Source organism: Lepisosteus platostomus, chromosome 3 (assembly GCF_059453375.1).
Source record: "Lepisosteus platostomus isolate fLepPlt1 chromosome 3, fLepPlt1.hap1, whole genome shotgun sequence".
NCBI classification, from domain to species: Eukaryota; Metazoa; Chordata; class Actinopteri; order Semionotiformes; family Lepisosteidae; genus Lepisosteus; species Lepisosteus platostomus.
Genome location: NC_142613.1, coordinates 13,878,818 through 13,893,388, shown reverse-complemented (window position 1 = coordinate 13,893,388; position 14,571 = coordinate 13,878,818). Strand labels below are relative to the sequence as shown.

The window sequence follows — 14,571 nt, the reverse complement described above, 5'->3', positions numbered from 1 at the left end:
GAGCCTTATTGCCTTCCCTGTTTAATTACTGGTGGATCCTAACATGCGACTTAAGATGGTTATGAAATACACTGATTTCTCAAAGACAAGGTGTATGCTTTAAGTGGGTCATTTTAATAATAGTCATTTTCTTGGTATAACTATCCAAAGTAACTAAAAGTGTTTAAGTTAGTGAATTATGCATAAAAAACTGCTGTTTCTTCATTCAATATGACAAGGCCTTCAATTTGCATCTCATCCAAAGGACAGAATGAGCCGAGGAGGTTCAGTAACCCAGACACAATAGGGGAGGCAGCAGTAGAGCCTGGAACTGGAACAGGGATCATCCCACTAACTAGCTCTTTTCCTTCTCCATAGGCCCACTTGTCCTCTTAATTTTTTCAGGAAATAGCCCTATAAATTGTACATTACAATCCAGGGCAACTGTGCTGTTCTGGTGTGGGGGCACAGTGAAATCTAGACAAACCTAGTGTGCAACTACCACTGGGCTCAAGAAGGACATCCTCTAGGCATAAAGTGGTCAGTGAGCTATGTGGTCTTATGCTTTTCCCTTTCTCCTGAACCATGGGCCAAAATCAGGTGTGACCCTGGTCTGTAAGTGGGCATGCACTCCTGCCATTCCTTTGGCAGTGGTATGATGGTTTTATCTGTATCTACATTAATGCCTGCTCAGTCACCTTGTGTGTAATTGAGTTGCTGTATGTATGTTTTGCGAACAGGACAGACTGCTGCTTAATCTATGTTACCTGTTTTAAAAGTGGAACTGGTACTGTTCCAGACCAATGCATAAGAATCCAGAGTGGCTTTAAAAATCGTCTATGTACTCCTTTTACATTACCTTTTCAGAAAAATGAAAAGGAAAAATGTTGAAAGGAATAAATGACACACGTTTCGGCTTTGGAGCCTTATTCGGGTGTTAACCGAAATGTTGTGCCTCTTTTCCTTTCAGAATGGAATAAACCTTTATCTGTTCCTTTACAGCCTGTGCATGCTGATATTCTTCAAATATTTGCCACCTTTTGGTTGCACAAATCTTAGTAATGGCAACTCCTATCCATTTAGAGACCCTGGGAGTCAAAAACTTGCACAAGAGTAAATGAGCAAATGAACCTAAGAAAGGTTACATCCAGACCTTTCTTGAAAGAAGCAAGCATTCTTTCAGGCTTCAACAAAATTGTCACATCCTGTAACTTGTTCAATACTCTTCTTCTCAGTTTTAAATCCACATCCACACAGTTTCTCCTTCTGTACTCATTGTGGAAGGTCCACTAGGTTGACTTTATCAATCCCTTTAAAGATTTTGAATACCCATATCAGTTCCCCTTGTAGTCTTCTCTGTTCAGAATTAAAAAATTTGGGTTCTGTCAGCCTGTAGGACATTACTCTGAGCCCCAGAATGTATCTGGTTGTTCTTCTCTGGAGTCCAGTCCATCTTTTCGATAAGATTGAGATCTAAATAAGATATGACTAGTGTACATATTGTACAAATTTAACGTGACTCCTAATTTACATTAAGCAGTATATTCTAACAATATGTTTTCTTTTTAACTGCTGCTCAACTGTCAACAAGATGCAAATGATGTGTTTTTTCATAAGTAGCCTTTTCAAGCTAAGCATTTCCCATTTTGTAGTTTTTTATACCTACATGTAATACTTTTCACTTGTATACTGTACATTAAATAACATTTGCTCTTTGTCCAGTGTTATATTTTATCTATTTTTTATTTTAACATCTACAGTATGTGCTATTCCTCCTATGTTATTGTCATCTGATATTAATTAGGAAGAACAGTGGGCCTACTACAGACCCCTGTGGCACTCCACTAATTACAGTACATCACCTCAATTTGACCATTCACCCCTTCTGTGTACTCCCTATTTAATTACTCCTCAATCCAAGCACACACATTTCTACAGTATATACTGTTCTCCCCCAAACTCCTCACCACCGTCTATACAGCGTGTCCTGTTTCTAAACTACTGACGGCTTTATTTGATAAAGCAGGGCTTTAGAACTGCTCCAGGTGTTGGAGCATTCCCCCGATCAATAAATCAGCAAATGTGAAAATGCAGCAGTTATGTGTCAAGCTCTGCTTAGCAAGCACTGTGCTTACAGATTTCACTAGATTGCCTGAGACAGAAGACACTGTTAGATGCTGCTGGAGATGATTGCCCATTAGACACGCTTAAGCCCACTCCCCCCACCATCCCAACCAAGCAATAAAACAAGCTTTAATAAAATGAACCTTGCCTGCCGGGGCGGAGAATTACACTGGTATGGCTTTTTGGAGGATCTGTTTCTCGTGCCCTCCACTGGGCCTGTGCGGGCAGCAGCTGTTTTGCCCGTGGCATGGCAGCAGGCACAGGTGTGCAGGGGTTGGCAGTGCCAGGATGCCAGGACATAAAACTCAGCCTCGCCTGCTGCGTGGGGCATGTCTGTGGTTCGAGTGTGAGCGTGGAGCTTCGTTGGTTGAGAGATGCATCCAGCTATTCCCACAGCATTGGTCATCCTGGCCGTTACCTGCCACAACCCCAGTAGGGGGCGCTGTGTCACAGAGCAGTACAGGACTACTACTCCTCACTCTGGCACTCAGAGAGCTATGGTAAGACCACTTTTAGTTGCACACAGCTGCATCGTCATTTTAAACTAAGACACCTGCTTATTTACAGAATTTGCTGTGTCATTTCAAAAGCTTGCTAAGTCTTCAGACAAGGTTATAATGTACAGTAGTTTGTTTCTGGGCTATGGTACCTTCTGTGTGGAGATTACATGTTCTCTTTGAGTTTTCTCTGGTCAGCTTTCAAAGTCTGGCTGTATCTGTGTGCTTGTCTTGCAGTCCTGTCCAGGGTGTACTCCGCCAGGACTGGTTATGAATGATGGATGAATAGTACTATGTATTAAAAAACAATGATTATCATACAGTTTTATTTATGAGCACTTTCCATGAAGCACAATGTGCAACAGACCATGCAATAATTAACCATCAATAAGACATTGAAAGAAACAAAGTGTAGCAAATTGCCATAGTGACACAGAGAGTAAGACCAAGTTACACATTTAAAAACTTTAGTAAAAAGAGAAGCTTTAAAGCGTGTTTTGAAAAAGCTGGCAGTATTTAAAGAGCTTGGGCAATGAGTTTTGTATATAAGTAACCATTGCACTTTTGAAGCATTTTTTTATCCCAAAGAATTTCAAGCTTTGCAAGCAGAGGAGAACTCATTTCACCCACTGGCAAATTGTTGCTGTATTTTTGTTGGTCTTTTTTTCCCAAAGTGGTATTTTTTAGGTACAATAGGCAGTAAAATACACAATCAGACAGAATATCAGGACACTATATGTCCTGTTCATGAAACATGAATTGTTGAAAATACTGTAGTTTATGAATATTTGCCATGGAAAACTATATTTCAAACTATCTTTATTCAATCACTTTTTAATTTCAGAAACACCTTCTCAGCTACAGAGTGACAGAATTGTTTTCCAGGCCACAGCCTCCAAATAACCTTTTGGCTGTTCCTTGGTTGAACCACAAGGGAGCGCTATTGGACCCTGCAACAGACTTCTCACAGCCTCTGGGATTTAGACAAGCACTTATCCATGGAGCCAAGTCATTGTTACAGCTGAGACCAAGGAGGATTCTTGGTCAAGAAGATTTCATCTTGGCTTATTCGTGGGCAGCAGCCGCCCCACACACTGGAGAGAAAGGAGTTTTCTCAAGGGACGGGCAACTTTCAATCCCAGCACCCTCTCCGACCAACAGAGCCCCGTGGCTCCAAGGCTCACGCGCAGCTTCTGCTATCCGTGATTCCTCGGATCCACTGAGAGATCCTTGGATCCAGGTGAGAGAGGCTGGGAAGAGGACAACAAGCTCTGTGCTCCGCCGATCCAGGCGGTCGCGGGGTAGTGAGGGCTCCCTGGGTCCCATGCCGGGACTGGGCTTTGCCCAGCAAAGGCTGAAGTGGCGCTTGATGGCCGAAGGGCACAGCGATCACCTGACCAAAGAGGAGCAGAGAAGAGAGCTTCGACTGGCATTCCGGCGCTGGAGTGAGGTGGCACCTCTCTCTTTCCAGGAGGACCTCACCTGTCCCGTGGCAGAGATCGATATCTGGGTGGGCTTTGGCACACGTAAGAGCTATTCTTCCCATCTCAGAAACCCTGCGGGCCCGCTTGTGAATTCTGTGCCAGATCTATCGAATCCATGGCTTGTGCCCATGTCAGATGAAATTTAGTAGCTGTCAACAAAAGCTAAATCCTTTAGCTTTTCAAATTAGTATTTCAAATTTTCATTCTGTAGTGCAGGTATTGTCAGACAATTGTCATACAAATCAGAGTCTGGTTACACAATACTTTGGTCCTTTTCATGCATTAGAAATAGCACTGGTTGAGTACGAATGGATGAGACTGCAAGCAGATCTGGTATTGCTTTAACTGTGCACTTTGTCTCAAAATAAGGGGAGATATTTGATCAACTTGACCTCTGCTGTTGATTTACATTTAGAGGCTGTTGCTCACAAGATCCAACTGCTATTGAATTGTGGTCAAATGTTCTTCTGCATGCATCAATGATGAGCTCTTTTGCTCTTTGCAAAATATCAGTGTTTTCACTTTGTGTGAATGGTGTTAAGCTTGTGTGTGTTGTCTAGGACGTCACCTGGGATGCCCATGGGCATTTGACGGGCTAGGAGGGGAGTTGGCACACACCCTGCTGCCTGGTGAAATCCACTTGGATGATGATGAGCCTTACAACACCTCCCCATCAGACCAGGGGGTCGGCCTTCTGCAGGTAACATCCCAATCACAGAGCATTGATAGGTCCAGTCAGTTTCCCTCTGAATTTTCCAATGTGTCAATATGTGCTACAGGTGGCTGTTCATGAGATAGGACATGTGCTTGGCCTGCCCCATCTGCTTTACCCTGGCTCTGTGATGCATCCCTTCTACCCCACCACTGGGGGCACTGTGGAGCTGAGCTGGCATGATAGGAGAGCCATTCAGGAGCTGTATGGTGAGCTCTAGATTGCAGATGTTTACTTTTTAGGTCTTTTAGTCAAAATACTCAATCCTTTTGTTCCAGCTTCCTTATTTTGGTCATATTCCTTGTTTATTCATGATGTAAGTGTACTCTGGGGAATAGTTTTCAGTTTTCAATATTTCTCTCCCTCTCCTGCTCTCAGGACAGTGTGAGGACTCATTTGACACCGTGTTCGATTGGGTGAGGAGACAGAGCAGCCAGAAGGGGGAGCCAGTATTGCGGTTCAACACCTTCTTCTTCCGGGGTGGGCAGTACTGGCTGTACGAGAACCGCCACAGCCGTCCTCGCCTTGGCGACCCGCGGAGGTTGACCGCTGGCTGGCGGGGCTTGCCGGAGGGTGGAGTTGACGCCTTTGTACACGTCTGGACACCCAAAATCGACGCCAGATTCTTTTTTAAAGGTATCTCGAGCCACTTACACATCCATTCAAAACGGTAAACCAGACGTAGATTTAATATGATTCAGGCTTTATCAGCCTCTGCAGTGATTCACTAATGAATCAGGATCTTCATTAATCAAGCTGGTAACTGCCTAGGTTGTGTCACTGAGAGCTGGGCTCTTAGCTGTCTAGGAGCCGGGTCAGGAACAGGGGCAAACTGCTGCTCCTGAAGTATACCCACACAATCCTTCTGTTTTCTGGATAGCTAATGATCCTGTGATCTTTTAATGCTTCTCACTGCTTTGTAGAATGCTGTGGCTTAGTTCTTCTCTTGCTTTCAAGTCATTTAAGGTTGTGTACTATTCATCGGTCTATCCATTTTCTTATCAGCTTATTCAGTACAGGGTTCACAGGGGGGAGCTGGAGTCTAACCTGGCAAGCGCTGGTCAAAAGGCAGGGTACAACCTGGACAGGACCCCAGTCCATCACAGGGCACACACAGACACACACACTCACACCAGGGCCAATTTTCCAAGAAGGCAATTAGCCCACCAGTACATTTTTGGGCTGTGGGAGGAAACAGGAGCAACCAGAGGAACTAACATTCTAACATGGGGAGAACATGCAAACTCCACACAGATGCCACCCCAGCTCCAGAATTGAACCCAGGGTCCCATCAGGGTGAGGCTGCAATGCTAACCACTGCTCCACCACACCACTGTAGGTGTACTGTTAAAAGCAATAAGAATCCTAAACCTAAGCAAAAAGCACAGTTGTCGTTTACAACGAGATCCTTCAGTCCTGGTCCTGGAGGCCCACCCACCTGCTGGTTTTTGTTCCAGTTAGACAACTGACCCCTTGATTAATCTGATACCAGGATTAATTTGAACTGTTTGACTGTTTCTATTCTTTTAACTAGTGAATTTCATACGCAATAGAAAATCCCAAACTTATGAGTAGAAAAATGACTTTCAAATGTTCCATTAAAGCAGCTAGTTAGTTCAATTATGTCACTAAGCTGGGCTGGAATGAAAACCACCAGGCGTGCAGGCATGCAGGATAAAGACTGGGAGTCCCTGGGTTACAGAACGCGGAAGTTGAGATATTCCTAGGGGTGTTACTGTATTTGCATGGTTCCTTGTGATAATTACAGCACATTCTGGGCACGTTCCGTAGTTTGGGTTTAAATATAATAGATCCACTGGGATTTCTCTCTGCTGGCAGGTACTCAGTTCTGGCGATACGACAGTTCGACAGACAGGGTTTTTACCCAAGATCCCGAGGGTCAGCGGTATCCCTGTCGGATCTCGGAGGGTTTCCCTGGCGTCTCCGGCCCCATTGACGCTGCCGTGTTCCTGAGGCGGGAAGGCTGCATCTACTTCTTCAAGGGCCAGGAGGTCAGTAGGATCCAGCGATCGTCAGCTCTAGTACACAAGGGCCAGGGTGTCTGCTGTGAAGCTGAAATGGATGTTACTGCTGAGCAATGGGAGTTTATACTTTTTTCACATACAGTATACTGCGTTCAATTAAGAACACCACAAAAGAGTATCGTTGCATCTTTAATGCCTCTCAGTATACTGTGTGAAACATATATATTTGTACATGCAAAGTGTTTATATATAGTATATCCATATACTATGTGCATACTTTATACTGCATATAAAGTATATAAAGCCAGCAGCCATATCACCCTAGCCAGCAGCCATATCACCCTGCAACCCACTGAAGCTAAGCGGGTGTGAGCCTGTTCAGCACCTGGATGGGAGACCTCCTGGGGGAAAAACTAAGGGGTCAGCAGGGGGCACTCACCCTGCGGTCCATGTGGGTCCTAATGCCCCAGTATAGTGATGGGGACACTATACTGCAAACAGGCACCATCCTTTGGATGAGACGTAAAACGGAGGTCCTGACTTTCTGTGGTCATTAAAAAATCCCAGGGTGTTTCTCGAAAAGAGTAAGGGTGTAACCCCGGTGTCCTGGCCACATTTCCCATTGGCCCTTACCAATCATGGCCTCCTAATAATCCCCATCTCTGAATTGGCTACATTACTCTGCTCTCCTCCCCACGGATAGCTGGTGTGTGGTGAGCGTTCTGGCGCACTATGACTGCCGTCCCATCATCCAGGTGGGGCTGCACAGTGGTGGTGGTGGAGGGGAGACCCCATTACCTGTAAAGTGCTTTGAGTGAGTGTCCAGAAAAGCGCTATATAAGTGTAAGCAATTATTAATTATTATTATATATTCTGAGAGGGATAAGTTCCAATACGCATTTGCTGTGTTGTTGATGCCTCTCTGTGTATATAAATACTTATATCCTAAACAAACATAATGCAGCTTACGTGATCAGGTACTCTCCTCCTAGTTCCACCTTTTTATTTCTGCATGGACAGGAATAGATACAGGAACCTTCGAAAAATCACCATGATCTGAGCGGGTGATGCAGGATCAGTGAAGGAATTCCCTAACAAGTTGAAGCTTTTCCGATAACAAACAGCCGCTGTTGTGTTATCTTGCCCTCTGTGTCCTGCGTCACGCTTCAGTGCTCCTGATAGAGTCTTCCCTGCTCACCGCCCAGTCAAGCAGAGCTGCCAGGACTCTGTGAAAATTCAGTTTGTCACTGACGAATGCTACAATTACAGGAGAAGAGGCTGTCAGAGCCCCCGCCGAGGCTAGTTAGAGAGTCCCTATAACATTTCCACAGATCTTTTTATTATACTAAGTGTAAGCTGCAGGAGGCCTTTCTGCTGGATTCGATTAGCGCTGAGTCCTTCCTTTCTTAATTGAACCGTTAATTGAAGAAAATACTCACTCAGACTTTGTTCTTTGTTTTTTTCTCCTAAAATGGTGCAGATTTCAAGTCACTTTCAGCACTCATGTGGGTAATATGAAATCTCTCACAGAGATGGAACTGAAACAGTTCTAAATGTTGGAAGTGTTGGAAGTGAGGACAGATGTCTAATTAAGTGGTTTATTAGTTCAATTAAGGAAGAGCAGTGATCTGAGATTGAGTCCAATAAACAGTTGCTTAAATTCTCCTCTCTTTAATACGTTTTTTGATTTTCCTGCTAAAACTACTGTGAAGTTATCTTTTTTTTTTGCCAAACTTTTTGGAAGCAGTTTTGTCAAAATGCAATGTATTTAAAGGTGTCTAGATAGATATGAACCCTTGCTTGAAATAGTAATTTGGTTAATTAAACCTTTTTCGTAGTCAGCTCCAATAAAGAAGCAGATTTCAAATCATGTACCAACCATTATAATTGCTTTGCACTCTCTGACTTTTTAAGCACTAGTAATGATTTAAAAGTTATTGCTCAGTTCAAAAGACAGCAAGCCTACCATATAAAACCTTTAGGCTGATGGACGCCTAAATTTGAAGCTTGTTAAATACATCTGTATAAATAATTAGTCATTACAAGTTAATTGAAGAAAATACTCACTCAGACTTTGTTCTTTGTTTTTTTCTCCTAAAATAGTGTTTTTTTCTCCTAAAAACTATATGTTTATTCTGAAGCTTATATACTTGAGTATGTTGGAAGTATACTCACACTGAAATTTAACCATTCGCAAAACATACTGTAGAGTGGTTTCAACTGATAGAGGTGAGGTCATCGAGGCAGAGAGTGAGGCTTTTAGTTGGCTGGCTTGGCGAGTTATTCAGAAAGTCTGAATAGTCTGTGGGTCTGCTGCTAATTATAATAATAATAATAATAATTGCTTACACTTATATAGCGCTTTTCTGGACACTCCACTCAAAGCGCTTTACAGGTAATGGGGTCTCCCCTCCACCACCACCAATGTGCAGCATCCACCTGGATGATGCGACGGCAGCCATAGTGCGCCAGAACGCTCACCACACATCAGCTATTAGTGGGGAGGAGAGCAGAGAGTAATGAAGCCAATTCATAGACGGGGATTATTAGGAGGCCATGATTGGTAAGGGCTAATGGGAAATTTGGCCAGGATGCCGGGGTTACATCCCTACTCTTTTCGAGAAACCCTCTCAGATTTTTAATGACCACAGAGAGTCAGGACCTCGGTTTTACGTCTCATCCGAAGGACGGCACCTGTTTACAGTATAGTATCCCCATCACTATACTGGGGCTTTAGGATCCACATGGACTGCAGGGTGAGCACCCCCTGCTGGCCCCACTAACCTCTTTCAGCAGCAACCTTAGTTTTTCCCAGGAGGTCTCTCATCCAGGTACTGACCAGGCTCACACCTGCTTAGCTTCAGTGGGTTGACAGTTGTGAGTTGCAGGGTGATATGGCTGCTGGCCATAATTATGACCAACTGACCAGCTGATACAGTGTACAACATGGGATATGTCTCAGGGGCTCCTTTCTTCTCTCTGGCCAGGTGAAGCAGGTTTGACTCATTTCTTCATGAAGCAGCACTGATGAAGGAATACCACTTCTCACAGAAAACGCTACCCATCCATCCATTTCATAACCTTTTCTTCCAATTCTGGGTCACAGGGGAGCTGGAGCCTGTCCCGGCAAACCACAAGCACAAGGCAGGACGTTAGTCCATCACAGGGCAGAGAAACACACACAAACACACACACTCTCACACCTGGGTTGATTCCATTATCCTACTGGTATGTTTTTAAACTACGGGCAGAAAATCCTACCTTCAGACATCAAATCGTCGTTTGAAACAAATACTGCTGAACACTTAATATCTACAGATAGGCAAAATCAGTCAGCTACCCTTCTCCCACTCTGTTCCATACCATCATAGAAAAAAGCAGCAATTATCTTTTCTCAAGCAAAATGACCTTGCTGATGCAAAGCAGATAGACATTTTATTTGTCTCCACACATCTGGCACATTTCTAAAAACAACAGGTGTTTAAAGTCACCGCCTGGACAGAGAGTAATGAATGCGAATTTGCTAAACCAAGCATGTTGTCTTATTAGAATACAGTAAGATTTTAAAAATTTTAAAATATATATGGCTACCATAAATGAAAGAAGTTTTTTACAAACTCAGAGTTAGTCAAATACAGTATTTGTAAAACTCAAAGATAGTTAATCATTGAAATGGTAGCTGCCAAATATAAACTATATAGTACAGTGGTAATGACATTAGTCAATTATACTATACCTGCATATTAATGTATAGCATAATTTGCAAATCCTTCTTTATGTAAAGAAATGCCTTTTTAATTTTCTGTGCATCCACCTCCATTTGTATCTCTCTATTGATAATCATATTTTTGAATATGAGTGGACAGAGGTAACCAGATCAAAATAAACTGCCAAAGCTTTTTAGCCTATGAAATGTTCTTGTTTGTTGCTAGTTTGTTTTGGCAAATATCCTGACAGTGTGAGGCTCTATAAAGGAGCTGCAGCCAGTATTGTTAAAGCTGCCCTGTACACTTTGAAATTAATGTAATGAAAGTAATTGTAACTGGTTTACAGTATATGGAGAATTGAATACAGTTCAAACTTTCAAGCTAAGCACAAACCTCAACTTGATGTTCTTGTTTTACACTGTCTTCTATGTAGAGGAAAGTAAATCATCAGGTACTGGGTTTGAAATTAGCTGCTTTTATAAAGCTTTAATTTGCTCTAATGCTGTCCTTAACCTTGAATGGCCTGGCCTTCACACAACCAGAATAAGGCCGAGGTCCCTAACTCTGGTTCTTCAGTGCCAGGAGGTTTCCCAGTGCTCTATACATCACCTGCTACTCCACACCTGATGATGGAATGCTTTACCCTCTCTCCTCTCACTCTGTTTCTGATCTGTTTCAGGTGCTGGCGTTTGGTGTGTCCAGTAACCAGACTCTGCCTGGCTTTCCGAAGAGACTGGAGGAAGTGTTTCCTGCATCCATCCAGGAGGATCACCCCACAGGTAACCTGTCTCTCCACAACTGTTATTAGAATTTATTCATGCAACTGATTGCCATGACACCTACGAAATCTGATTCAGATTTCCACTGCCCAGCGCTTTAAGCAGTTTCAGAGTTTTCTAGCTGGAGGGCTTTGTGACAATAGCCTAGTGGCTCTTGCCTGCTGCCCAATGTGGAGTAAATTTTTTGCAGCATGTGTTATGAAAATTCCTCTTTCATTTTCACTTTGGTTAAGAACTCACATCATTTACATTAAACATGAACCTGAAAATAGCCAGGCGTCCCGGTTGTTGGGGCCTGATCAAAGACAAGTCATTCTTTGCTTATTGTGATGTGTACAGTCCAATCTTGCGGGGATATGTGTTCTCAACTCTTTAGTGGGACCAGCAGGGGGTGCTCACCCCACAGTCTGTGTGAGTCCTAATGCCCTAATGACGGGGCACTACACAGTTAAAAAGGCACCATCTCTTGGATGAGATGTAAAACCAAGGTCCTGACTCTCTCCTAGGATAAATCCCAGGATAATTCTCAAAAAGAGCAGGGGTGTAACCCTGGTGTCCTGAGCAAATTTCCACCTGGCCTTTACCAATCATGGCCTCCTAACAATCCCTATCTCTAAACTGGCTTCATCACTCTGTTCTCCTCCCCACTGATAGCTAGTGTCTGGTGAGTGGACTGGCACATTTTGTCTGAGTTGAGTGTCCAGAAAAGAGCTATATAAGTATAAATGATTATTATTATTATTATTGCAGGGAACCTGGATGCTGCCTACTACTCCTATACCCACCACACCCTGTTTCTTTTCAAGGGCAAGTTCTTCTGGGAAGTGGCAAGAGAGGGCAGCACTGAGCATCCCGTGTCCCACAATGCCCTGCTGCCCCGGAGGAGAGTGGCAGAGCAGTGGCTGGACCTGTGTGACGTCCATCCCAGCACACTGGATGAGAGATGAGAGCAGCAACGAAATCATACAACATCCTGTCCTGATCAAATTCTGAAGATTAAAAAGAGAATGAGGACCATTAAACCTTGACCACCACTAAGATGAAAGTCTCTCACAGTCATCCCAAACCTACAGAGTTAAAATATGGGATGAAACTGCTAGCAGTACGTTTTGTCCCTGTGCATGCTGACCATTCCTTCCGGGATGTCTTATATAAGAAAAGTATTATTTCCAACATACGGTCATCAGTCTGTTTTTGATTAGTTCTCGCCTTGTTTATGAAAAACCAGATGAAAGAAGGGCAAACTGTTGTTCTGTGTTCTGAAGTTGGACAAGTGTGGAGAGCTGTGTCAGCCTGTGGCCTCAAGGCAACAAGTCCAGGTTAATTCCATGAGGAAAAACTGAAAGAAGAAATGAAGCTCCTTGCCCATTGAGCCTTCTTCAGCTGTATCACATTGCGTTATTTCTTTCTGTTTTTCAGCATGGAATTATTCTTTGCAAGGAATAGTCTTGGAAAACAACTAGGAAACTGAGGTACTGGAGTAACAAAAAAAACTGTACATCTTAATCCAGTAGGTCCTATAAGCTAACTCCCTGTCCACAATAAGGTGCAGGGAGTGGGGGGGATTTTTCCTTTGATAAAAGATCATTACATTTTGCCTGAGTGACCGCACATTTCCAGTTTGATGTCTATAATCTACTGCAGTCTATTCTAACTCAATTGACTGTCTTTCACTTCTGTCTATGGAATGGCGACACAGAGATTAGTGCTGACTGTGCTGCAGCAAGATGTAATTCTTTCATGCCGTACTATAGATAGCACAGGTGTCTCTTCTGAGAGGGGGAGAGTGGGTCAAGACACAGTGTCAGGTTTTTATTGACTCGTGTTGTGGACAAGGAGGCCAATTAGGGTGTGTGTGAGGCGATATGGGGGGGGGGGGGGTGCTGTAAGACAGCACAGCTATTTCCATCTGTATTGAGAGGAGTCTATTGACCCCCCTGCTCTAAAACTGCCCACCCCCAATCTCCCTTTGCCCCAAGGGATAGCTCAATTTGCTCTGTTCCATCTCAGATCCTCTTGTTTCTTACAGCCAACAGTTTTCTGCTTATTTACTGTAAAACAATCCCGGTATCGGTGTCCAGAAATGAGGGTCCTGTTCCCATTATCTCCAGCTGCACACAGGCAGTTGGTGACCTTGAGTTTGCCTCTCTCAGAAGGAAGATCAATGCCATCTTGCCTGAGGATGAATAGCTCAACACCCCTGGGCCCTGTCTCTGCAGCAAAGCCTTAAGGGGCAGGAATGTCACCGAGAGTTCTAAAAACAATTCCCTACGGGACTTTTATACACACTATAAAACAATAAAACACTTTCAGTTTCTGTGATGAAGAATATGTGTCCTTCTTTCTGTTAGAATCAGACTGCTGTGGTCCAGTCTCAGCAGTGAGTTTTTCTGTTTAAGCTTGCCGTCAAGTGCTTTAAAAAATAACCACAACCACTATTTCTGAAGTTAGCAGAAAGAAAATTTTGTCACAATTAAAATGGTTCAGCTCCCCAAGTACGTGTTGAAACACAGTACTTATATGGCCTCAACTCACTGGAGTATTTTCAGTACCACTTCGAATGAGTGTTCAAGAAACTAAAAAGAGAAATCACTGTAACTAGAAGCTTGAATATTAACCTCGGCAAGTCTGATTTTTCCAGTTTTCCACACGCTCTGCCCCTTCAACTGTTAAGTGCCATCCTACAGTACTTACGGTGTAAAGGGAAAGTGAACCCTGAATCTCAGAGGAACACAGAAAAGGAGCATTGAAAAAGAACAGCAGAGAGCATGAACAACTCTTTCAAGTGTTTGTGACCAGATGTTACCACTAGGTGGCAGAGCATTGTAACAGATGGCCCAAACTGTAATTACAAAAGAAAGTGATTTGCCAAGTACAGTGAGCTTGGTAACTCAATCCACTTGCAATTTGTAGATAAAACACCTGCAGGTAATTAGTCAGGAGCAAAAGTTGACATTTTCCCCACTGGTGATTAGAGAAAACGGCCCTATTATCTGGAAATTCCTGGCTCACGTTTTGGCCCACGACTGTGTGGGGCTGTGTGTAACCCTAGGAACGTTAGTGAACTTTGTGCTCTGTCCTTCAGAGAAGATGGAAAACTGAAATCTTAAACTACTCTGCAACAGAACCTTTTGATACATAGTTCACTCCGGTAGCTGTTCTTTGTGGCTCTAGATAAAAACATTTCCTAAGTGACTAATTATTATTTTTATTAAAATGACTTTTAAATGTGATGTGTATCCCAGAATCTTCCCACCTCCATGGATTTATGGCTCAATTTATACATCTCAGTGAAGGATCCACC

General features: G+C 43.3%; 1 protein-coding gene across 1 annotated transcript; it reads left to right on the top strand.

Annotated features, from left to right (window-relative positions):
• Nucleotides 1-3,875: 3,875 nt before the first annotated feature.
• On the top strand, nt 3,876-12,214 carry LOC148674484 (matrix metallopeptidase-21-like). Its single transcript, XM_088623443.1, has 7 exons — nt 3,876-4,126; nt 4,645-4,784; nt 4,864-5,005; nt 5,175-5,432; nt 6,636-6,856; nt 11,168-11,267; nt 12,018-12,214. Exons 1-7 carry the CDS (start codon nt 3,925-3,927, stop codon nt 12,212-12,214), a joined length of 1,260 nt encoding a protein of 419 aa, XP_088479569.1. The 5' UTR covers nt 3,876-3,924.
• The last annotated feature ends 2,357 nt before the right edge of the window (nt 12,215-14,571 follow it).

Coding starts and splice junctions, on each gene's coding strand:
- LOC148674484 (XM_088623443.1), top strand. CDS start 3,925: ATGCCGGGACTGGGCTTTGCCCAGCAAAGGCTGAAGTGGCGCTTGATG. Junction 5,433..6,635: donor CGCCAGATTCTTTTTTAAAG/GTATCTCGAGCC, acceptor CTCTGCTGGCAG/GTACTCAGTTCTGGCGATAC. Junction 6,857..11,167: donor TAGTACACAAGGGCCAGGGT/GTCTGCTGTGAA, acceptor GATCTGTTTCAG/GTGCTGGCGTTTGGTGTGTC.